Here is a 25,829-nt window from a genome sequence, read left to right as displayed (position 1 = left end):
ACAAAGCACACCAGACAAACCTCTGGTTATGTTTTTAAAGATTGGTTTGCTACTTTTTCAGCTGAGTTTACTTATAGAATTACAAGTAAACGTTACTGAAGTGTATACACCGAGAAATAACCTTGTTAAGTTTGGAGATCAGCTGTTATTTAAAGTCCATATAGAAAAAATGCTGACATAGCTAGACATGGTGTCTCACCTCTGTAATCCCAGCTGCTCAGGAGACTGATGTGGGAGGATCGCTTAAACCCAGGAGGTAGGGGCTGCAGTGAGCTATGATGGAACCACTGCACTCCAGCCTGGGCAACAGAGAGAGGGAGACCCTGTTTCTAAAAAAGAAAGAAGAAAAGTGCTGACATATTATTTACAAAGAACAGGGTACACCCTAGAAATTCACATTCTTGAACTGTAAAGGGTGCTGATATGTATAAATACAGACACTTGTATTACATATTTTCAAGGATAAAATAATATAAATAGGTTATTAAAAATGGGTTCTGGCCAGGCGCGGTGGCTTATGCCTGTAATCCCAGCACTTTGGGAGGCTGAGGCGAGTGGATCATGAGGTCAAGAGATTGAGACCATCCTTGCCAGCGTGGCGAAACCCCATCTCTACTAAAAATACAAAAATTAGCTGGGCGTGGTGGCAGGTGCCTGTAGTTCCAGCTACTTGGGAGGCTAAGGCAGGAGAATCACTTGAATGTGGGAGGTGGAGGTTGCAGTAAGCTGAGATTGTGCCACTGCTCTCCAGCCTGGCGACAGAGTAAGACTCCATCTCAAAAAAAAAAAAAAAAATTTGGGTTCTGTATTAAAATAACTGATCTGATTCTGTTTCTGATTGATCTCCAAGTAATTCCATGTAAGAACCCGAAATGAAACTGTCTCAGTGTTACTATGGTAACTTTGGGTGAGAATATGGTAGAGAGCGCATGAACTTGTTCACTGACTGTGACCTAACTTGTGAAGAAAGATAAATTATAGCATTTGAAATGTCTCACACTGAAGTAGGAAAGATCATTTCATTAAGGAAACCACAGTAAAATTCTATTTCTCAGAACAGTATTTAAGGATGTGGAGGCATTTGTAAATTATCAGACTAGTATTGTCAATTTTTATAAAAGGTCTTTGACATGGATGATTATGGTGTAATAGTTACACAATGTCTTACAGATTATATATGTCACATCAGTTATAGACAATTCTGAAGATGATAATCTATTACAGTAGTTCAAAGAGAGTCCCACAGGAACCTCTTTTGAAATCACTGATTTCAACTTACTAAAGATATGGGTGCACAACATAAGTGGAAACATTTTCTACTATTCATATGCAGATGAATTTCATTCTAGCTCAGAAACATTTGGAAAACTGACATCACACGTGACTTCAAGCTATTAAATGTTAGTGATAGCACCTTAGAAAAACACAATGGCTTTCAACATGTGACAGTCTGTGTCTCAAGTCAAAAATGGACAGTGATGTGTAAGAAAATCAAAGTATATAACAGCAATTCCTATTACTCTTGTGGAACAGGCTGTTTCTTCCCACCAAGTCAGTGATGTTTCTGAGATTATAATGTTCACTGTAAATTTAAAGGGATCTCTTTTTCCATAGCACTCAGCAAGAAACCTGTGCTTAAGACTGAGGTTCCTTGGAAACATGCTGAAAATTCTGTTCTCAAGGGTGTCAGAACCATACATACTGCAAATAATTTATGAAGTCCTGGTTCATTGCAATAAGTAGATGGCTTGCTATCTGCTCAGACACCACTCCCTTGGGGTAGTAAATGTGTTTATCTGAAGCTGGGAGTCAACATATTTTACATGTGGCTATGGAAGAACACAGAATAAATCATTTTTAATCACAGCAATGATACTTACTCAAAATGAACTTGGCTAGCAGGTACACAAATCTACAGATTGGAACGGCTTCTTAAATGCTATCCCACCTTGGAAATAATCCTGGTTATCCCCAACACGTGATGTTTTGTCCTGCTTCTTGATAGGATATCTCATTAAATGTGCCTGTTCTTCAAAAAGTGGTATTTAAAATAAATGTGTCAGTCTCACAGAGGGGTGCAATGGGTGCTGCACTCTTACTTTTATATTCCTAAAAACATATAAGCAGAAACTTATACATGCTGAATTGAGTATATACCACTTAAACATGTTAGAGGTAGGTAGTAGAAGATTCTTTTATTTAAAAAAAAAATTACACACGGTTCTACAATATTTTTTCCTTTTAAAAAGCTTCAAGATATACAAGGAGAGCACTAGTCCAAGAAATCCAGCTTGTCCTTTCACAAATTATACAGTTTAACTTTCTTCACATATTGCCACAATAGTTAATTCATAATATAATCTTATTTGTACTTGGAAAAGAAGAAATAAATATACAACAATTGAATTAGGTTCAAGAATCAAGCTCGATTTGTTTCCAAGACTTGGAAGAACTTCTTTTGTACCGTTCCAGTTCCTAAAACAAAATATGTATTACTTTAAGAAAATCAACTTAAGAATTCAGGGAGGTACGTTAAAACTGCTTCCTCATTTTTTAGATATAACAATGTATCCTTAGTAGCATTATCATTGTAAAGATTTCGTGACAATTATTTTGTAAATAATTATGCTTAGGACTTATTTTCTAGAAATACAGTCTTCAGAGTTTCTGTGCTGCTAAGCAGCACTCAGAGATGAATTTATTAAACTTTCAGACAAAATTATGTACATAAACTACATAATACATATGAATCGTCTTTCAACTAATGAACTAGACATTTGTCATCCTTCAAGTATTCAAAAGTGCTCTTATTTTAATTGTTTGCTGTTAGTTCTTATCAAAACTTGGTTGAAATTAGAAAATATTTTAAAAACATATACCCAGGCTGGGTGCGGTGGCTCATGCCTATAATCCCAGCACTTTGGGAGGCTGGGGCAGGAGAATTGCTTGAGCCCAGGAATTTCAGACCAGCCTAGGCAACATAGGGAGACCGTGTCTCTATAAAAACTGAGAAAACTAATTATCCAGGCATAGTGGTATGCACGGTGGTCCCAGCTACTTGGAAGTCTGAGGTGGGAGGATTGCTTGAACCTGGGAGGTCAAAGCTGCAGTAAACTGTGATTGCGCCACTGCACTCCAGCCTGGGTGACAGAGTGAGACTTGTGTGTTCAGATGGGGCTATCTAGGGATACATGGGATGGTGGTGTCCACTTTTAAGCATTTTCCTGAGAGATCCTGGGTTCTGTCAGGTATGTCTGTGTGCTTTCAGTCCTTAACTGGGTGAGATACGTTTTCTGGTACAAGGAAAGTACAGGTATGTCTGAATGTCCTAATCAAAAACAAAACTCTTTATGTAATTCCACAAAAAAGTGTGTGTGTGTGTGTGTGTGTGTGTGTATGTTTGTGTGTGTATCCTTTGTCCCAGTGATTTTACTTTTAGAAATCTATCACACATAACAATAGAGCAATGCACAAGGATGTAAAGAGAAGGAAACTCATTGCTCTATCCGAGCACAGCTGGAAACAACTTTGACGTCCTCCAGTAAGGACTGATTAAATAATTAGCGTTCATTCACAGGTGGCTTCCAAGGCAGCCAGCAAAAATAAAAGTGGCCACATGAAAAAACAGTATGTGCCACATGAAAAAAGCACACAGCTAGGGAGAAGGCAAGATACTTCCATTTTCTATTTTATATACATCTATCTATATCTTTTGAATTTTTTCACAATGAGTATATGTTACCTTTACAATTCATAAATAAATTTTAGTGGAGGTGGCTATCCTGCACAAGGCAACTGACATGTAAAAGGGGCCATCTAAGGGGATGCCTCTTGGCCTCCTACATGTTGTTCAATGTCTAAATAACTGTACAAAGGTTATCACCACTTTAAATAAACAAAATGTGGTTACTCTGCAAGATAAGGCAATGACTGCCCTTTGGCTAACATAACTGAAGTTCACAGTTGCTATGAAAAGAAAATCCATTCTAATTTTCAGAAAAATTGCAGATTGTCCCTTTTTTTTTTTTTTTTTTTTTTGAGATGAGGCTCCGCTCTTGCCCGGCTGGAGTCCAGTGGCCGGATCTCAGCTCACTGCAAGCTCCGCCTCCGGTTACGCCATTCTCCTGACTCAACCTCCGAGTAGCTGGGACTACAGGCGCCCGCCCCGCCCGCTATGTTTTGTATTTTTTTAGTAGAGACAGGGTTTCACCGGTTAGCGAGGATGCTCGATTCCTGACCCCGTGATCCGCCACGTCTCGGCCTCCAAAGTGCTGGGATATAGGCTTGAGCACCACGCCCGGCCAGATTGTCCCTCTTCAATCCATAACTCTAAGGTACTAATTGAAGTAAATGTTTCAAATGGTATACAGATTTGGAAGAATTTTCTGTTTTTGTTTTTTTAACTTCCTCACTGGATCTCGGAAGAATTTTCAGGTAATATTCAATAGTACTCTTTACAGTTGTTTTATTTTTCCCGTCTAATAAGTTATTATAGTTCACACAGTACTACCACTGTGGGTTAAAATTAACTCATAAAGAATAACAAATTGTTACCTGCAAACTTTGTCTAATGAACTGGAAGTTAAATTATTTTACCAAGGACAAAGGTGAAAACATTGTTTTGAGATTCTTTGCTAGTAGTATCTCCCTTTTGCAGACAGCAGACTGTGAGAAAACTAGGGCTATCACACAGGCCACGCCAGAGGGAGAAAAAGGAATAACCAATGTGAGACAGAACCCACCAAGTCCACTAGATCTTCAATATGACAATGATATGTCCTAAAAATAATACATTGATGTTTTAAAGGGATAGCAAGTAAGAAAATTTTCAAAAGATATCTGTGGTTGGCCAAGAAGACCTTAAAAATAAATGTTAACTGTAACTTTTTTTTTTTTTTTTTTTGCCTTAACAAAAATATAGAAAAGAAGCTGGGTATAGTGGCTCACGCCTGTGATCCCAGCACTTTGGGAGGCCAACTCAGGAGGACGGCTTTAGGAGAGGAGTTCAAGACCAACCTGGGCAACAAAAAAGGAAAAAATTACCCTGACATGGTGATGTGTGCCTGTAGTCCCAGCTACTTGAGAGGCTGAGATGGGAGGATCGCTTGAGCCCTGGAGTTCAAGGCTGCAGTGAGCCATGATCTCACGATTGCACTCCAGCCTGGATGCCAGAGCAAGATGCAGTATCAAAGAAAAAGAAAAAAACACAAAAGAGGTAGAAGGGCTCAGCAAGTGCTTTCCACATTGACATTCCCTTAAAATCGGGACTGCTTTAAAGCTAGAGGGCTTTTAAAAAGTAGAAAATACGACTAAAGTATTTTCTGCTGCCCATGTGAAGTCTGGCAAAGACAGAACTTTAATTAAAGAGGGCTAATCACGGAAGACCCTAAGTCTGCAGGAAAGATGAAAGGGGTCTTCCTACCAATCCTCAGATCCTTGAGGACTGACCTCACAGCACACAACTGGAAACAACTTAAGGTCTCACAACTATGCGTGAAAGAGTATGAAATAATATTCAAATTAAAAATGCTGTATAGTAGAATGTCAAAATTTAGATTCAGATTACCAATGAAATAACAGCAACAACACTGATAATCATTAGGGTATCTTTAAAGCTAAAGCATAAAATTATGCTAAGGTCCTATGTGTGCAATCTGGAATCAATGCAATTCATCTAGAACCACACGAATAAAAGTGGTTTAGAGGCAAACTTAGGATAGCATAACTTTTCAGGTAGGTTAAAAAACATCTTGAACCAAGAGATGTTAGGAATTGGTGATCTGCTGGCAGTGAGACACAAGAGATGAATGAAGGGTGATACGGGTACTGTGGGGCTGCCTTCCTTTTCCACACAGAATTCTTACAGTTTTAAGTCATTTAGAGAAGACAGATTTGAATGTGAAAATTCATGATGCTCACAAATACCCTAATCCTTTAATAATACTGATGTATATGAACTTAATCAAAGTGATCATTATGCAATATAAACAGATATTCTTATCAACAACAACAGTTAATCATTGACCCCTAGATAAATATTAATCAGGGATGACTTCCAACTAATCCTTACATCTAAACTGGAAACATAATAAGGGTTACATGAGGTCATTTTACTGTTTCTACAACATGCCTCTCACTTTGCTACAGCTACAAAACCTCTAAATATTCATGGCATATTTTTCAAAAGTCTTCTGGACCGTTTACATAAAATGTTTTGCTTACTTCTCCAAGGGCCCCCTGCAGGTGAATGCTGAGAAGAATGCCCTGCCTGGCTCCTGCTCCCAGCTGATAGCTGTTTTCAGGTTACCCTCAAAAAAATGTGGCTGCCGCCTGAGAAGTTGCCAGGGCTTTCAATCTAGTGCTTACCATACATAAGTTTACTCATATAAGGACAGATTCTGTACAATGTCTCATTTTATCAAATCAAACTAAAACTTAAGTTTGCTTGTTTGTTTATAGAAAAATCTTGGCTGGGCGCGATGGCTCATGCCTATAATCCCAGCACTTTGGGAGGCCAAGGTGGGTGGATCACGAGGTCAGGAGTTCAAGACCAGCCTGGACAAGATGGTGAAACCCCGTCTCTACTAAAAAAAAACAAAAAAATTAGCTGGGCATGGTGGCGGGTGCCTGTAATCCCAGCCACTCAGGAGGCTGAAGCAGAGAATTGCTTGAACCCGGGAGGCAGAGGTTGCAGTGAGCTGAAGTCACGCCACTGCACTTCAGCCTGGGTGACAGTGTGAGACTCGTCTCAAAAAAAAAAAAAAAGAAAAGAAAACTCTAAGTATTTGGGTCATGGTGAGTTTACCAACTCTTACATTCTTACATCAGATTTGTGTGTTCAAATGGGGCTGTCTAGTGATACACGGGATGGTAGTGTTCACTTTTAAGCATTTTCCTGAGAGATCCTGGGTTCTGTCAGGTATGTCTGTGTGCTTTCAGACTGTGCTTTCAGTCCTTAACTGGGCAAGATACGTTTTGTGGTACAAGGAAAGTACAGGTATGTCTGAATTTCCTAATCAAAAACAAAACTTTTTATGTAATTCCACAAACCAAAGAGTATTAAGAAAACATCTCTCCAGCAGAAAGGTAAGAATCACTACTCATCTTTAATGTGATGTAAACTAGAAAATCAAAAAGGTTCATGTGAACATCAAGTCATGTCTGGGTGGTGGCATGACAGGTGATTTAAACATTTTTCTTTATTCATATCAAATTTTATTTTTTTCTACAGTATACTATTAGTGTGTTATTTAAATAGATGTACTACTTAAATAATTTTAACAGTAAAAAAGAAACACTAAGTAAATACATTGAGAAAAATGTAAGGAATTCCCAAGGCACTCCAGGTTTTGTGATAAAACTTCAGATAAGGCCAGGCGTGGTGGCTCACGCTTATAACCCCAGCACTTTGGGAGGCCAAGGTGGGCGGATCACAAGGTCAAGAGATTGAGACCATCCTGGCTAACATGGTGAAACCCCATCTCTACTAAAATACAAAAAAAAAAAAAAAAAAAAAATTAGCCAGGCATGCTGGTGGGTGCCTGTAGTCCCAGCTACCGGGGAGACTGAGGCAGGAGAATGGCATGAACCTGGCAGGTGGAGCTTGCAGTGAGCCGAGATTGCGCCACTGCACTCCACGCTGGGCAACAGAGTGAGACTCCATCTCAAAACAACAACAACAACAACAAGAAAAACTTTCAGATGAAATTAAGTAAATGTTTAAGATAATACCTGATCCTTCTGAATTCTCATCTCATCAACTTCACTTTCAGCATACTGAGGATCTCTTGCAGGGTCCTTGATATTTTTCAGTGTGTTAATACTCTGAAATTACAAATCTCCAAATCACTTCATACCCATAACCCAAAATTCAATGGTTACCATCTGCCTAATAAACCAAGCTCCCATTCCTCAGCCTACCACAAAGGCTCTCTATGATCTTTCAAGCTTTTTTCATCACCACTGAGGCCTGCTTCCAATTCCACCAGGTCCCCTTTCAGTTGTCTCTCCCTTCTCTAACAACCAGATAACTATCTTTGAAAGTGGAGCAGGAACCATGTCTGACTTTTTTTTTTTAAATCACCACAGTGCCTATTTACATTTTAGCAATGTTTAATTGATTTTGAGCAGAAGAGATAAAACAAAGTTATCATAATAGGCCCTTTGGCACTTTTCCTATAACTGTTAGATGGTGCTAAAAATCTTGCTTTTAAAAAATTAGAAATATGTACCTTTGGTGGAAAGAGCTTTTCATACACTTTTTTCCACAACTCCATTGGTGAGTGGGCATGAAGCTTTCCAATGTCATTTTCAGGAATAGGAGGAGATCCTAAAATAGCAAGTTTTACTTCAAATGACTGCATTGATTAAAATATTACAAATTCTGCCAATAAAAGAAATGACACTAACAAAGGTATACATCTCAGATCACTCATTTTCCCTCTCCTTAATATAGACACCATTAAAATTTACCCTACCCAGCACAGCAAGGTCATTGGGACAGATTCTAATACTGAAAGAAGAGGAGCCAAAGAGTAATTGGTAAACTGTAACTCTCATTCTCCACACCCTGTATCTGTACCTGTATCTACATCCTATTAACCAGTAATTCCAGTTCTTGGTAGTGTTTGCCCTAGAAACACCTGCAAACTGGTACTGTATTAAGGATTTCACACTGCAGCATCATTTGTTATCACTGAATAAATTGACCTACAACCAAAATATTCATCAGTGGTGAACAGCGCATTAATTACTATGCATACCCATGCTCTGTAACACTATCCAACAGTTAAAATAAGAAATAGATCCATATGCAGCATTAACATGGAAAACTACTAAGGTATATTGGTATATTGAATAAAAAGGTATTGAATAATAAGGTATATTTAATAAAAAAGGGAAATTCCAAAAGTGATATAGACTGAACATATAATTATGTTTAAAGCAAATAGTTTTTTCTACACTATATACACGTGTGTAAAGGCACAGGAAATTGGAAAGAACACAGATTTGTTCCTTGTATATACTCTTTTACCTTTTTACAAGGAGATATCTTTATGTATTACTTGTATAATTTAATTTGAAAAATTTAAAACTTTGCTGCCATTTACAATTTGTAATTGGATATTTCCCATTCTTTCTATTTCCAACATCTATTGTTCACCAAAACTGTTTTGCTGGTGATCTTCCAGGACATCCTTACCACTTTGGTGGGAAAAGCATTGATATGCTCCACTGATGTTATTCAGCTTTGCCAAGTTTTACTTGTATTCCTTTGTGTGTCTGTGTGTATATTAAGTTCTATACAATTTTATCACCTGCATAGGTTCATGTATCTGCTACCACAGTCAAGATGCCAACTTAATTCCACTAGCACAAGGATCCTGTGTTGCCCTTTTATAGACATAACCTCCTCCTTCCTGAGCCCTCCTCTCATCTCCCCATCCACAGTCCTATCCCTACCCTCTGACCACCACTAATCTGCCTCCATTTCTAAAATGTTTTTCATTTCAAAATTTTTCATAAATAGAATCACACTGTATGTAATCTTTTATAATTGGCTGCTTTTCACTCAGCATGATTCCCTGGAGATTCACCCAGGCTGTGTGTATCAGTCATTTGTTCCTTTGTGTGGCTGAGCAGTTTTCTCTGGTACAGATGTACCACGGTTTGTTTAGTCATTCACCTGCTGAACAACTTCTGGGCTGTTTCTAGGTTTTGACTACTACACATAAAGCTGCTGTGAACATTGCCTAGAGATTTTTTGTGTGAAATTTAAGTTTTCATTTATCCTGGATAAATGCCCAACAGCACAAAATTTTTAGTTCATATGGTAGTTGCAAGTTTAGTTTCATAAGAAACTGTTAAACTGTTTTCTAGAGTGGCTGTACCATTTTACACTCCCACCAGCAATGTATGAGAGATCTGGTTTCTCTGCATCCTTGCCAGTATTTGGTGGTGTCACTGTTTTTTTTTTAAGGTATTCTGTTAAGTGTATAGTGATATTTCATTGTGGTTTCAATTTGCATTTCCCTAACGACTAACAATATTAAACACCTTTTCATGTGCTGCTTTGCTATTTTTATGTCCTCTCTGAAATGAAATGTCTGCTTATGTCTTTTGCCCACGTTCTAAATGGATTGTTTATTTTTCTGTTGAGTTCATATATTCTAAACACTAGTCCTCTGTCATGTATGTGGTTTGAAATTCTTTTCTCCCAGACCGTGGCATGTCTATTCATCTTCTTCACATGGGCTTTCACAGAGCAAAAGTTTTTAATTCTGACGAGATCTAAGCTCCATGATTTCAAAATTCAGTAATTATGAACTCTCTTCTGGCCTCCAACTATTCATAGAGGCAAAAGAATTCCATCAGCATTATCTATCAGTACAATAGAGTCTCACTGCTACTGGAATTAAGTTGGCACTAATGATAATCATAAACATCAGACTCCATGACCATTCATTAAGCAAAATCACCTCCATTCCTTTCATTCCAATTAATCTGTAATCTCATTACAAAGATTTCTATATTTGAAGTCAAGTCACCTTTAGCTTGTAAGACTAATAGAGGATGGGGAATACAAACAAAACAAAACCAAAAAAAACCCCTACTGCCCATTAGAGTATTAAAAGCAAACTATGCCACCTGCAGAGAATAAAGAAGTGTGAGGTTCAAAGAGCTTCACAATGAAAACAGTTTCTGTGGGAAGGTAAGGGGCTTGAGATATAAACTCTTAAACTTCCTTTTGATTCAGAAGCCTGTAGAGTCTATGAGTTTATGAAATACATTCCATCAGATGAGGCATGCTATTTCATAACAAAAAAATCAAATCATACCTAATTGTTACAAACGTGTTCTTTTGACTTATTTTCAATCTCTCATATACTTGCCAATTGCCCATAATACGTAGCTTTGAATTTCCTCACTACTCTATGCTCCTAGCTTCCTTAAATCCAAGGAGCTAAAATTTAAAAGTACCTGGAAATCAGTGGGGGGAAAGAAAATACACGCAATTTGTTTTTCAGTGGAATAGAGATCAGAAATGAGAAATCAGTCTCTTATGTGGTGACATCCCTTCCATCACAAACATGTCAGTGTGATGCATGTTACATTAATACTGGGCATATAAACAAACACACAGGAAATAACAGCAATGATAATGAAACCAGAAACAGGAGTATGTTGGAGACAAAGTGAACATGGAGTAGGATAAAATCAATAAGCAATTAAAAAAAGATTGAACAACCTTAATAAGGTCACTAACCTATTTGACTGAAAGAATCCAATCCTGCTGTGATAAACAGTGGTTTATTCTGATCCACACATATTGATTTGCTACGTGGAGAAAAAAAAGATTCTAAATTAGTTTAGCCGTTAAATTTGCTGCCACGCTGTCCCATAAACATGAGAGCAATATTATGGACTAGTTTTACATTTAGCCACTACTGAGAGCATTGCCCCAAATGAATGACTATCAATTTAAGTGATTTCAAAAATGAAAGTATAGCATAAATAAACATTTTATAGGAAAAAAGTGACGGACCCTATTACCTTAAATCGAAACCAAGAGAAGTAGCAAGGCTAAGAAGATACACACCAAAATTTTCCATTCCATTCAAATCAATAAAAGGAAGTAATAATAGAGGGAAGCTACTGAAGTGTGGGAAAGGAGGAAAAATAAATCAGGGAGCAAGTATAATATTATCATTATTTTATTCCAGCCTCAAACTAAATGTTATGTAACATTTTGGTTGCAAAATTTGAGAAATATTTAAAGAATATAAGCAGGAAATAATATGAAATTATCCCCTTTATGTTGAGTCATGACGAAATAAATAATAATAAAAATAATTTTAAAAATAAATTATCCCTTTAAGACTAGCCATCGAGGTCACTTTCCTGGTCAAGACACAACAGACTGAGTAGAACAATAATCAGATGAGACAACATTGGCTAAATCAATCACTCAATAAATGATGTAAAAAATATCTTAGCAGTACCTTTTGTCAATGCCAAATGCCAACTGGTTGATAACTCCACGTATTTTTAGTAACAGAGCTTCTGATTTACTGGTAAACTTTAAACAAATCAGGAGAACAAATTATATGCTCTATTTTCCAATCACAGAAACAGGTAAAATAAATATTGCTTTGAACAAATACAGATTGCAAAGAGAATCACTATTTAGTTGCCCAAAAAATACTTTTGTTTGAGTAGACAAAACAAAAACCTGAATAAAGAACATCTTGGTAGGACCCGGCCGCGATGGCCCAAGCTGTAATCCCAGCACTTTGGGAGCAGCGGCGCGGACACGAGGTCAGCGTGATCGAGACCATCCTGGCTAACACGGGAAACCCCGTCTCTACTAAAACATACAAAGAAAAAAAAAAAAAAACTAGCCGGGCGAGGATGGTGGGCGCCTGTATCCAGCCTACTCGGGAGGTCTGAGGCAGGAAATGGCAGAAACGCACGGGAGGCGGAGCTTGCAGTGACTGACGATCCGGCCACTGCACTCCAGCCTGGGTGACAGAGCGAGACTCCGTCTCAAAAAAAAAAAAAAAAAAAAAAGAAACTTGGTAACTTTAACTTGTCTTCAACTTAATGAGTACATGAGTGGAAAGGACTGTGTTTATGTACAATCATTTCGCTACCATACAAATGGAGTCATAATCACTGTCAAATAATTTCTTTAAAATGTATATATGAATGCATGTTTATGGGCTGGTATGTGTGGTAACATTACTCATTACGTCTAAAATAAAATTTTCCAAAATGCAGCGTTGGGTTGGTTAGAAAATTAAGAGGTACACCTCAAAAGTACTTTCACATCCAAGGGTGTATTGCCATGCCTTCCAAACAGTTCACCTGTGGGACGCAGACTGGTCTACACGATGCTGCATACTCACTAAAAGTAATTTTTAAACTTCTTTTTTTTTTTTTTTTGAGACCCCGAGTCTCGCTTTGTCGCCGCGGCTGGAGTGCAGGGTCGATCTCAGCTCACTGCAGCTCCGCCGCTCTCCGGTCTCGCCCATTCTCCTCCTAGCCCCGAGTGTGGGACTAACAGCACCCGCCACCGGTCGCCCCGGCTAGTTTTTTGTATTTTTTGTTTATAGTAGAGACGCGGGTTCAACCGTGTTAGCCAGGATGGTTCTCGATCTCCTGAACCTCGTATCCGCCCGTCTCCGCCTCCCAAAGTGCGGGAATACAGGCTTGAGCCACACCGCGCCCCGCCCGGTAAACTTCTTTTTAAATTGCTTTTAGTGCCTAAGCTACTGCGATATTTTCTTTTCTTCTTTTTTTTTTTTTTTAGAGACGGAGTCTCACCTGTCGCCCGGCTGGAGTGAGTGGCCAGATCCACTCCTGCGAAGCTCGCCTCCGGGTTGACGCATTCTCACTGCCTGCCTCCGAGTAGCTGGGACTGACAGGCGCCCGACCGTCAGCCCGGCTAGTTTTTGTATTTTTTAGTAGAGACTGGGTTTCACCATGGTAGCCAGGATGGTCTCGATCTCCCTGACCGTCAGTGATCCGCCCGCCTCGCCCTCCCAAAGTGCTGGGATTACAGGCTTGAGCCACCACACCCGGCTGAATATTTTCAATGCTGGCATATAACTAGGGAAACCATAACCAGAACATTTCAGAGAATGAAAAGGGTTGGGTACTATTAATAATTAAGCTGTGACATCAGATGAATACCAGGACATATGGTTACTCTACAAATCTTTAAAAACTAGATTGGATTTCTGTAGATACCAAAAGTCATTCACAGCCAAGTCAAAATGACTAAGAGGTATGGAAGTGAGAAGAACAATTTTGAACTGAACTGAAATCTAATTATGAAGCAAAGATATCAGCATTATGGTTCCAATGGCAATTCCACAAGATAAGCCTCGTTCTGGATTAAGAACAGAAAGTTCTTAATGCTCTCAGAGAAAGTATTCAAATGAGAACATTCATGTGTATATATAAGATCTGATACATTTATTTAAAAGAAAGCATTGAAATAATTGTAATCCTTCTACTGAGACCATGTTTAAAAATACATATAGAAAACTTTAACTGAATTTTAGAAATATAACTGCTCTGTTTAATTTTATTTTCTTTATGAGAAAGGAAAAACCTAATCACAAACATATTTCACAGAACATAGGGCTGGGAGAACATTAGAAGTTTTCTAACCCAACTCCTCCATCTGCTGCATGAATCACTTCTGAAACACCCTTCATAAAGACCTGTAGGCCTTCTGCTTAAACAAACTCAATACCTGGGAACTCATCTCCCCAAATAATTCATTCTGTTTTCAGATAGTGGTAGTATTAGAAAGTGTTTTCATATTTTGAGTAAACTCTGTTGATTCCTTTTTTTGGACTTTAGAATAGCAAAGAATGAATTTAGTCACTTTTCTATGGAACATTCCTTCAACTATGTAAGAGAGTTATCACATTTTAGGTGATATTCTACTGGTCCTCATATATAATAATTTTAAGTCCCTGCCATCCTGAAGGCTCTCCTCTGAATCTGGTTAACTTATCAGTCTTCTCCTGTTCTCTTTGGGGGGTGAGGAGCATATTGGTTTTTTAAGAGATGGGGTCTTGCTCTGTTGCCCAGGCTGGAGTGCAGCAGTGTGATGATAACTCACTGCAGCCTTGAACTGTCAGGCTCAGGCAATCCTCCTGCCTCAGCCTCCTGAGTAGCTAGGACCACAGGCATGCACTATGATGCTAATGACCGGCTAATTAAATTTTTTTTTTTTTTTTTTTTTTTTTTGGTCAAGACAAGGTCTCATTTTGTTGCCCAGGCTGGTCTTAAACTCCTGGCCTCAAGTGGTCTTCCCACCTCACCCTCTAAGTGTTGAGATTAGAGGCAAGAGCTACCACGCCTGGCCTGTGTTTTGTTTTTATTAACTTAATTAGATTGTTCATAATGTTGAATCAATATTCTCAACTGCACTGTATAGGATCAACTACAGTGTTGGAAAAAAAAAACCCTGCTAAATATCATGGAATTTTGCAAAGCAGTACCCAACTTTCTTCCTTAAATGGGGCAGAGGGTAAGAGGAGATGTGAAACTGAAAGATGGGGCTTTGATCACTTTGGCTACATTCTTCCGGAAAGGCCTTATGGTTCCTTTGGTTGTCCAGAAGTACTCCACTAACCCAAACCCTGTTCCTTTGGGCTTACTGAAAGCTGAGATGAAGCCCTTCTCAAAGTCATTCCCTGGTCCCTGATCTGGTTCCATCTCCTGGGTCACAGTGAATCCCAGGCTTGCTGTGGCCTGCATTGACCTGACTTCATCTAAATTTGTACCTGTGAGACCAGACTGGGCCCTCCATCAAATGTAATCTGTTCCTAAAGAAATACAGGGATTTCCCTCAGTTAACTTGATAACCAGAAGTAAATGTGTGACCCTCTCTAGTGGCAAAAATAAGTAACTGCAAGATCTTTACCTCTGTACCCTCAATGAGTCATTCACTTTAAATTCCCTATATCCTCTCAAAATAGTAAAGAAGAACATTTCCCAAAGTACTGTGTCAACCGAATGCGTAAGCAAATACAATTCAAACATAAAAGGTGATCATTTTTAAGAAAATACGTAATGAAAGGTATGTATAATGTTTTGAAAGGTATAAAAACTGAGAATACATACTTTGTAAATATTACTTTCAGTCAAAATATTCTAGCCATGAAGGCAAGGGGCTAGACCATGTTGTCTCTAGGTTCCTCTGAGTGCTTTAATTTGGAGGAAAAAAGAGACCATTACATAATTATTCAAATGTAAAGGAAATTTTTTTTTTTTTGAGACAAGCCCAGTCTGGAGTGCAGTGGTGTGATTATGGTTCACTGCAGCTTTGACCTCCTGAGCTCACATGATCCTCCCACCTCAGCCTCCCAAGTAGCTGAGACAACCGGTGTATGCCACCATGGCTAGCTAATTTTTAAAATTTTTTGTAGAGACAGGTTCTTGCCATGTTGCCCAGGCTGGTCTCAAACTCCTAAGCTCAAATGATCCTCTCGCCTCAGCCTTCCAAAGTGTTGGGATTACAGGCCTGAGCCACTGCACCCAGCTGGAAATTTTTTAAATAAAAATGTTTTGGCCAGGCACAGTGGCTCACGCTTGTAATCTCAGCACTTTGGGAGGCTGAGGAGGGCAGATCACGAGGTCACGAGTTCAAGACCAGCCTGGCCAACATAGTGAAACCCCGTCTCTACTAACTGTACAAAAATTAGCCGGGCGTGGTGGCACGCTCCTGTAGTCCCAGCTACTCAGGAGGCTGAGGCAGGAGAATCGCTTGAACCCAGGAGGCAGAGGTTGCAGTGAGCCAAGACCACACTATTGCATTCCAGCCTGGGTGACGGAGTGAGACTGTCTCAAAAAAAAAAAAAAAGTTGTTTTATTTTATAGCATTAAAGGCCATTTAGTGAAGGTTAGTCCTGCTATGGGAGATAATAACAGTGATTATAAAAACCAACATTTATTGAGTAATATTCTGTTCTAGGCCCTGTGCTAAGCATTTCACATGTACTCCCTCTTTGAATCCTCACAACAACCCTATGAAGAAGATATTATTTTTCTCCATTTTACCCTGGAGGACAATGAGGCTTAAGTGAAATTAAGTGACTTGCCTAAGATCACACGTCTAATAAATGGTCACCTTGAGATTCGAACCCAGGGAGCATGCCTTCAGATTTCATGTTTTTAACTTTTACAACAAACAGCACTTTTTAAAAGAGCCTTCATCCCCAATACACACACTGTTAGAGTTATTTTTTGTTTTTCTTTTAAGGGAATACACATTCTAATTCTTAAGGGGATACCAAAAAAGAATAAATAGATAATCAACTTGTCTCTTTAAACTTGGTTGGGATTTATGGATATAAACAATTTAGAACTTTTGTTCCAAAGAAGGGGGAGACCAACTAGTAGCACATGTTCAACAGATGCATTATCAAACGCTCTGTAAGGAGAGGTCTTCAGCAGTGGGAAAGCAATGGGACCATGTGCATTAGCAAAAGCATTTATTCCTCGTAGTTGTGCATCAAGTTGCTAATTTCCCCAAATTTGGTACTGTCCATTCAAGCCCAAAGGACAAGAAATGTACAAACCATTAATGATGCTCCATAATAATGTGCAACAAATCGAAGTGTCTTGCATATTACTTTTCTCTTCTCAGACTCAAAATCCTGTAGAAATACGTTATTTTAAAAAGTCAAGATAACCAAATATCTATAGCAGGAAGATTCAAATTATTAAATGTAGAAATAGATTATTTCTTATTTTTTTAAACTCACCTTCAGGAATAGTATTCCATTACCTTGATATTTGTTTCATAGAGAGTTGAACAATAGCTGCAGCCTTCTTAGAGCTTCAGCTATCAGATCTTTCTTTGTTTAAATACTTAGCTCAACAGAATTTAGATATAAGCACACATTTCATAGTGTGGAATACCCTAGCGATTCTCTGACAAGCAAAGATAAGAAGGAACTAATTTTCTACTTTCTTCAATTTAAAAGTTGGGAAGTAAGTCCTATTCCCCAGTGACTGGGTTGAAGACCTATATATATATATTTTTTAAGAGACAGTGTCTCACTGTGTAACCCAGGCTGGAGTACAGTGGTGTGATTACAGCTCACTGTAACCCCAAATTCCTGGGCTCAAGTGAGCCTCCCCCTTCAGCCTCCCAAAGTGCTGAGACTACTGGCATAAACCACTGTGCCCGGCAGGATTCGTTTTCTAAATCTGCCTTATCCCCATTCTAATCACTGCATTCATTTTCTTTACCTATGTTTTTCTGTCCCAACTATGTCTTCTTTTCCAAAATCTTTAAGATGTATGACTTACTAATCTATTCTTTCAATAATTATTTTTCTTATGTTGACATTATTTTGTACCTCCCTCATAAAAAGCACAGCCATGTATGTACAACAAACTCAGGTAGAAGTGGAAGAGCTTACCTGAAAAATATCATATTTACTTCCAATTATGACCAGAGGTACTGGAAATGGGTCAATTAATTCACGATCCTGTTAATAAACATATTTCATTGATTTATTATAGTTCTTTAATGCTAGGTGCTTAGCAATTTCTATTTACTTCCAAAAACATTCCATTTTCAATCTCTTCATAGATGTTTACTTAATTTGCTTGACATAGAATTTGTTCCAATATTTAACTTTCACTGCCTAAGCTATATTTCTTAAGTGTAAAACTAGAAATGGCAATTCCTTAAATTACTATATTTATTATTTTCCTTTTTCTACCCTTTTATTTCCTTATATAACATACTACCTTCCTGGTTTTTTCTTCTATTTTATGTTAACTGTTTGTTGGAATAGCATTTATCCAGCATAGATTTGTTTTGTTTCATTATTTCCTAAGTAAAACACTTTCTTCTTCCTTTTTTTTTTTTTTTTTTTTTTTGAGGAGGAATCTCCCTCTGTTGTCAGGCTGGAGTGCAGTGGCGCGATCTTGGCTCACTGCAACCTCCACTTCCCAGGTTCAAGCGATTCTCATGCCTCAGCCTCCTGAGTAGCTGGGACTATAGGCACACACCACCACACCCGGCTAATTTTAGTATTTTTAGTAGAGATGGGGTTTCACCATGTGTTAGCCAGGATGGCCTTGATCTCTTGACGTCGTGATCTGCCAGCCTCGGCCTCCCAAAGTGCTGGGATTGCAAGCATGAGCCACTGCACCTGGCTACACTTTCTTATAAACTCTGGATAATATAAAATGCTGCTCTTAGTTTTCCAGATGCTGATATTTATGATTGTATTTGAGGAACCTGTGTTACTATCAGAGCAACTTTATAATTTAATCAGCTGTCAGATGATAAAAAGATCCTGAATAAGTGACAGAAACGAATGTAAAATACAGAGTGATAGTGAAGGCTATTAAAACTCTACCTCTTGCTTAAAGTGGTAGCTTCATCTAGTCTTTGTCAGGTGACTTTTGTACAATCTGGCTTTTATCTTCATTTTACAGAGATTATAAAATCAATATCAAACCACTACTTTAAAAATCTATTTCTCTGATTGGTGTAATATGTCATAACAATCACAGAAGATGTCTAACAAGAAGATACAAGGAATCTTCTTTCTTGTTTGCTCTTACTGAGGTTTTAATAAATTGCTGTAATTTTCCAGTGAGCAGGTTCATCTACATCAAATGAATTTCAAGTCATGCATAAAAATCTAAAGAAGTTGTTTGTGATGTTATCATTAACTATATACGGGACTAAGGAGTCCAGTAATAATCCCAAACAGCAACTCACAGGATGATCCTTCTGCATATTATTCCAGATCTTCTGTCTCATTTCAGAAACTGCTTTAGGATTTATCTTTCCCAGTTTCATTATCACTTTGTCTACATGGCTTTTTGTGGCTTGCAAGAGATTTTCCATGGTGGGCCAAAGATCATTAGGTTTTGAAAGATCCAGAACAAGAACAAGAGAAAACGTCCTAAAGAAATAAAAACATTTTTCAAAAAAGACTCAAAATAATTACCATTTTGAAACCCTAATGTACTGAAATTTATCAAAGAATAACTAAAATATACCTTAAGGGGAAAAAAACCCCCCATAACATTATTCTAAGCCCCTCAAACACAAAACAAAACAAAAAACCAAAAACCAAAGTCATAGCCTTATTTATTCCAATACTTCCCTCTAGTGATATTTAAGTGTTACAATAGTGGAACTAAGTTTCTGTTTGAACTAAAAGTAGTTTAGTTCAAATAGAGAAGCTACAAGCATTTGGGCCGACAATGCCATGTTTACATCCAGTTTTACTATGTGCCCCAAAAAAGGGAAGCAAAAATAATAAAAGAAGCAAAAACAATAACACAATAATCAGGTAAAGGAGAAGAAAATAGATTTATGGGTGGACCTTGCTAGGGAACTACCTAGCTAATCTCCACAATAACCCTCTCCAGAAGATGTTATAATGTCCATTTTATAGATTAGAAGAAGTCTAAGGCGCAGATTTACATAATTAGTAAATTGTAGAACTGGTATTTAGATCCAAAGTTACATGTTTTTCTGCAATACCATTCTGTCTCTCTGAAAGCACACTCCTGACCACCAGATACACCACCACCATCACCATATGCACTTGTATTCTGTTCATGCACATCAAACATAAACCTAAACTCAGCAACGAAAACAAACATTCCCGTTCAAAAACGGGCAAAGAGGCCAGGGATGGTGGCTCATGTCTGTAATTCTAGAGCTTTGGAAAGCTAAGGCAGGAGGATTGCTTGAGGCCAGGAGTTCAAGACCAGCCTGGGCAACATAGCGAGACCCCATCTCAACTACATTAAAAAAAAAAAAAGAAGGCAAAAGACTCAAATAGACATTTCTCCAAAGAAGATATACAGATGGCCAATTAACACATGAAAAGATGTCCAACTTCCTATCCATTAGGCTAGCTACTGTCAAAACATTTTTTTTTTTTGGTGGAGGAGTCTCTATCGTCCAGGCTGGAGTACACTGGTATAATTTCAGCTCACTGCAACCTCTGCCTCCTGGGTTCAAGTGATTCTCCTGCCTCTGCCTCTCGAGTAGCTGGGGTTACAGGCGTGCACCACCACGTCCGGCTAATTTTTATATTTTTAGTAGAGACGGGGCTTCAATATGTTGCCCAGGCTAGTCTCGAACTCCTGACCTCAGGTGATCCACCCACCTGAGCCTCCCAAAGTGCTGGGATTACAGGTGTCAACCACTGCTCCTGGCCTAAAACATTTTTTTAAATGAGAAAATAACAAGTATTAGTGAGGATATAGAGAAATTAGAACCCCTGTACATTGCTTATGGGAATGTAAAATGGTGCAGACGCTGTGGAAAATAGTATAGTGATTCCTCAAAAAATTCACCATAGAATTACCAGATGATTCAGCAATTCCACTTCTGAGTCTATACCCAAAAGAACTGAAGGAAGAGATTTAAACAGATAGTGTACACCAGTGTTCATATCAGCATTACTCACAGTCAAAAGATGGAAACAACCCAAATGTTCCTGCATGGATTAATGGATAACTAACCTGTGGTTATTTGTTTACACAATGGAACATTATTTAGCCTCAGAAGTGAGGGAAATCCTGACACATGCTACAACAAGGAAGAGCCCTGAAGACATTACGCTAAATGATATAAATAAATAACAAAAGGACAAATAATGAATGATTTCATTTATATGAGGTACTGGAGTGGTCAAATTCATAGAGACAGGCAGTAGGGATGAGGGTTGCCAGGAGCTGGGGAGGGAAAAATAAGGAGTTATTGTTTAATAGGTAAAGAGTTTCAGTTCCAGAAGATTAAAAAGTTCTGGAGATAGATGGTGATGAGAATATACTTAATGTTACTGAACTGCACAGTTAAAAATGACTAAAATTTTATGCTATGTGTATTTTACCACAATAAAAACTAAACATACATAAATCTAGGAGTATTTTAAAAAATGGTTACAATAAGTATGTAGAACCATAATCCTTGATGGTTTAGGATTATATCCAATAAAACCAATATATCTTTGATCAACACAGCAAACATTCTGCTAGAAGACATAGCACAAAATTATAATGTTATTTAATTATTTTGTTTAGTTCAAGTGAACAGGCTATTTTGTATAATTCAAGCAAAACAGTAACAATTCTGTTGGTCTAAATTCAGAAAGTGGTCTTTTATACACTAATTATCAAATTTTCTAAAATTATTGTGTTATTACATGGTCTAGGCAATTATATTTATGTCATTTTAATAAGCTCATAAACAGTTTTGCTTAACTGTAAAAATAATATATACATTTTTAATTGTACTAATTTTATTTTTAGGGTTTTGGTATGGTTATGTTTCAACTATGATTTAACATTTTTTCATTGTGATGAAATGGATATAATGTAAAATTTATTATTTTTTTCAAGTGAAAAATTATTTTAAGCAAAAGAAAAATAAATTACTCAAATTTTTCTAAGATTAAAATTTTTGTTTACAGTATATTGGAAATACTTTTGTTACTTTTTACCTATTTCATAGCAAATGATAACACCAAATTTNCTAAGATTAAAATTTTGTTTACAGTATATTGGAAATACTTTTGTTACTTTTACCTATTTCATAGCAAATGATAACACCAAATTTTTTAAAATAAACTCTTAAAACAGAGATTCAGACTACAGGAAATGTTCTATTACCAATTGTCTGAAGTCTGTGGAAATGTTCAATGCATTTATAATTCTATAAGTGGTTATTTCAGAGATAAACAGTATCTAACAGTATTTGGTAATATTGTTTTCTCAAGTTGTGGGACTTCATCCAACACAAGGAAATTATGTGTCAAACGAATTCCAGTCAAAAACACTTTGAGATTAGCAACCACCTGAAGAATGAAATGTTTTCCATGAATTATTTAACCACTCAGCAACCTACTTTAGACCCAAGCTTATGGCTCCCTTTCCCTCTGTTGATCATAACCCTGACCCTTCCTCTTTCCTAAAGCAGGTCCCAGCTGTCCTGGGGCTCCAGGGAAGGGAAGATCAAGACCTCACAAATGAGGTATTAACCCTCGGGATGATCTGGCTTCCTGCAGAACCTAGAATTCCCACAACCCCAGCAGGGCAAAACCTTTTGGGCTTTGAGAAGGGGAGAGAGGTAATATAACAAATCAGCTGAATAGGAACCAACTCCTAACCCAGGGAAGAGCCAGCTCCTGTATTTTCACCCTTTCAGCCTCTGGCCACACTAACTGGAAGCTCCTCCTACCCTTATTTTATCTCTCTCTCTCTCTCTCTCTCTCTCTCTCTCTCTCTCTCTCTCTCGCTCTCTCTTTTTTAAAGAGACAATGTCTCATTCTGTCATTCAGGCTGGAGTACAGTGGTATGATCATAGCTTAGTGCAGTCTCAAACTCCCTGGCTCATGCAATCCTCCTGCCTCAGCCGCCTGTGTAGCTGGGACTACAGAGGCATGCTATGATGCCTGGCTAATTTTATTTTTTAATTTTTTTGTAGAGATGGGGTCTCACTATGTTGCCCAGGCTGGTCTTGAACTCCAGACCTCAAGTGATCCTCTAGCTCTGGCCTCTCAAAGTGCTGAGATTACAGGCCTGAGTCACTGCACCCGGCCCCTCAACATCTCTTCTCAACCACACCACTAGGCACTATTCCCAGGCAGCTTCACTTATTTGTCTCCATTAAAGAGAGACGAATGAAAAACTATCTAACTGTAAAATTCCATGTTTCTGAAAAATAATATCATAGGGAAAAGTGTTTAAAAGTGGAAAAGCAAGATCTAAATATGTATATAAAATATCCCAAACCTGTACAAAGTCTATTTACAGACATTGAAAAGGCTGAAAGAAATACCTCAACATGTTAAAGTGGTTATTTTTTAATGTGATTCTGGTTCCTTTTACTTTCTTTGTGTCTTTCAGTATTTTTACAAGTTTTCTATATGAGCATATATTACTTTTTTAATAAGTGAAAGAAAGTAAATCATATTTCATTAAAAGAAAAAAAAAAGACAAAATAAAGCCAACTGTATCCAGCCAGTTCTAGTAAAACTACGGTCCCATTAACAAGAAATAATTCCATCCTCCAAGGAGCTTAATGACCAACATGTAACAACTAATTGTCAAGCCCTTTGTATTTGATCCAGGCAGCAGCAATGGTTTATGTTAAACTCTAAGAACAAAATATTTCAGATTAAAAAAAAAATGTTTTCTTAGCTAAGACCAGTTCCCAGGAACATTGTTAAGAAATGTCACAATTTTCCACATATTTGGCCAACATGTGGGAGTCATTGTCAGGAAAACATCACTCAAGCGTTTTGAGGTTTCCCCTAAGTTCTATTTCTCTAAGGTCAGCAAACGGAGAGACTTTCTCTCTTCTCCGACATATAGTCTTCCTTTAAATGAAGCTTCAAGGATGTAAATTAGCATTAAATTCAAAGGTAGCTTATAATACTCAGCTGAAGAAAAAAACTCAGAGCCCAATTAACTCATACTGAGATGGATAATGGAAAGAATTAAGCTTTTCAAATTTATTTTTACAAAATGAATTCATTGTCCAAATGTAATTTGATGTATTTTTTTTGTCTGTCTGTTTTCAGCTTGCAAAATATGTTACTAGGGGGAATGTCAGCTATCTCAGTTCAGCACAGGCCAAAATCTTGGTTCTTTTAAAACTTCTTTGAAAGCATTACAATTTAGGCATTTAGAAAAGAAGTGGGCATAAGCCTTCAGCAACATAAAACTGTGCTCCAAAATTCTGACTGAGAAAAGTCAACTCATACTTCTCCTAGGGACACTCCTGTGTACTTACAGCTTTTCCTGGAGCTGGCTCACTTACCGTAAGGTGTCACTTGTGATGGGTACGTTGATTAAATCCAATAAAGAGGTTCCTCCACCCAGTTCCCAAAAGTGAGCGATATCTTTTGGCTGAAAAACAAAAATTTTTGATTTTTTGAATTTTAGGTACTTCTTACATGTCATTAGCACTTGACAGTAATAATTATACATATAAAATACTGTAGTCCTTAATCAACCCTTTCTTGGCAGTCAAAATTTTTTCCTGTATCCCATCCCTCAAAATGCACCAAAGCACCTATTTTAAAGAAAAATGATGAAATATTCAGAATTCTCTATATGTGTAAACAAATGCCCTAATTCTAGTAATACTGTAACAGGAGACATAAACGGTGCGTCGATCCTGTAAATAAAATATGTGGCATACACTTATGCAGATTTTAGATAAAAATTAACCCGTTGAGCAAATTTGGTATTATCTTTTGGAAAACATTTATAATTCTAGATAGAAATAAAACAGGTGAATAGGAAAACATTCCTGTTTAGGAAGACAGAAGCTCGCAGAATGAATTAGACACACGTAAGGCATAAAGAAAAGGGACGAACAAATGGCAGTCCTGGCTGCAGATCGAGACTACTTGAACAAAAGTATAAGCAGATGATTTGTTCCTGATTCCTGTGGAGGAATCTGACAGGCTACCACTGACAATAATACATGGTAGGTGGGGGAACAAGAGATCAAACAATTGCTTCTCTCTCTTTTTTTTCTTTTTTGCTTCCACTGAATGAGTCTCTTTTTATTTTCTTGGTAATCTCTTCCAGTTAACTACTTCCGTTGAAGGTGATGAAATGGGTAAGGCTCCACACTTCAGATGTTGGCACTGCTATGAGCATGGTCTTTCCCTTTATTGCAACTCACAATCAAAACCTTTGATTCTTTTTTATATTCCAGTCCCAGTAGTAGTCTCCACTGTAGAAGTTAATTGATGAGTAGTAGCCTACAACCAGGCTCTAGCTCCTCCAGGAACACTACAGGATGAATTTAACCATGCATTAAACTAAAAGGCATTCTCTCAAATATTTGAGTTTAAATGCATTTTATTTTTAGACAACCTACATGACATGTTTTTCTTAAAAACAATGCCTCCACTCCAAATAAATCACGGTCAAAATAAATGAAGAGCTCAAGATGACATCAGTCCCATTTGTCTTAAGTCCTGGTGTTGTGTGGATGACAAGCAGAAGCCAGTTACGATGACAGGTGATAGATCCAAAGTAGCTGCCAAATTTGTTACTGTAAAAACAAAAACTACATTAATATTTTTCAAACGTTACATTGCAAAAATTACCTTACCATTAACATAGCCTACATTTCTAGGCTATAGATGTATTCCCCAATTCAATCTGGGCCGCCACAAAGACAGACAGAAAGCGCAGGGATTTTTCTTTTGCATCCTAGTGCAAACCAAAAGAACAACAGTAAATTGTTCAAGGTCTATCAGTGGATGCAGAACACCCTTACCAAATCAGCGGTA

The 25,829-nt window shown here is 37.8% G+C and overlaps 1 protein-coding gene across 1 annotated transcript in view; it reads right to left on the bottom strand.

Moving 5' to 3' along the window:
* Nucleotides 1-2,169: 2,169 nt before the first annotated feature.
* DYNC2LI1 (dynein cytoplasmic 2 light intermediate chain 1) overlaps nucleotides 2,170-25,829 on the bottom strand; it is a 31,777-nt gene continuing 8,117 nt past the window's right edge. Inside the window, exons 4-12 of the mRNA XM_017862739.1 lie at nucleotides 24,338-24,426; nucleotides 19,271-19,457; nucleotides 17,952-18,020; nucleotides 17,103-17,180; nucleotides 12,003-12,079; nucleotides 11,267-11,337; nucleotides 8,232-8,329; nucleotides 7,732-7,824; nucleotides 2,170-2,475 (exon numbers count right to left, since the gene is read on the bottom strand). Of these exons, the coding sequence (XP_017718228.1) occupies nucleotides 2,413-2,475; nucleotides 7,732-7,824; nucleotides 8,232-8,329; nucleotides 11,267-11,337; nucleotides 12,003-12,079; nucleotides 17,103-17,180; nucleotides 17,952-18,020; nucleotides 19,271-19,457; nucleotides 24,338-24,426 (825 nt within the window). The 3' untranslated portion in view covers nucleotides 2,170-2,412. The remainder of the gene's footprint in view (nucleotides 2,476-7,731; nucleotides 7,825-8,231; nucleotides 8,330-11,266; nucleotides 11,338-12,002; nucleotides 12,080-17,102; nucleotides 17,181-17,951; nucleotides 18,021-19,270; nucleotides 19,458-24,337; nucleotides 24,427-25,829) is intronic.

This window comes from Rhinopithecus bieti, unplaced genomic scaffold, assembly GCF_001698545.2.
Source record: "Rhinopithecus bieti isolate Rb0 unplaced genomic scaffold, ASM169854v2 scaffold_61117, whole genome shotgun sequence".
In the NCBI taxonomy this organism is placed as follows: Eukaryota; Metazoa; Chordata; class Mammalia; order Primates; family Cercopithecidae; genus Rhinopithecus; species Rhinopithecus bieti.
This window is presented reverse-complemented; position numbering and strand designations above follow the sequence as displayed.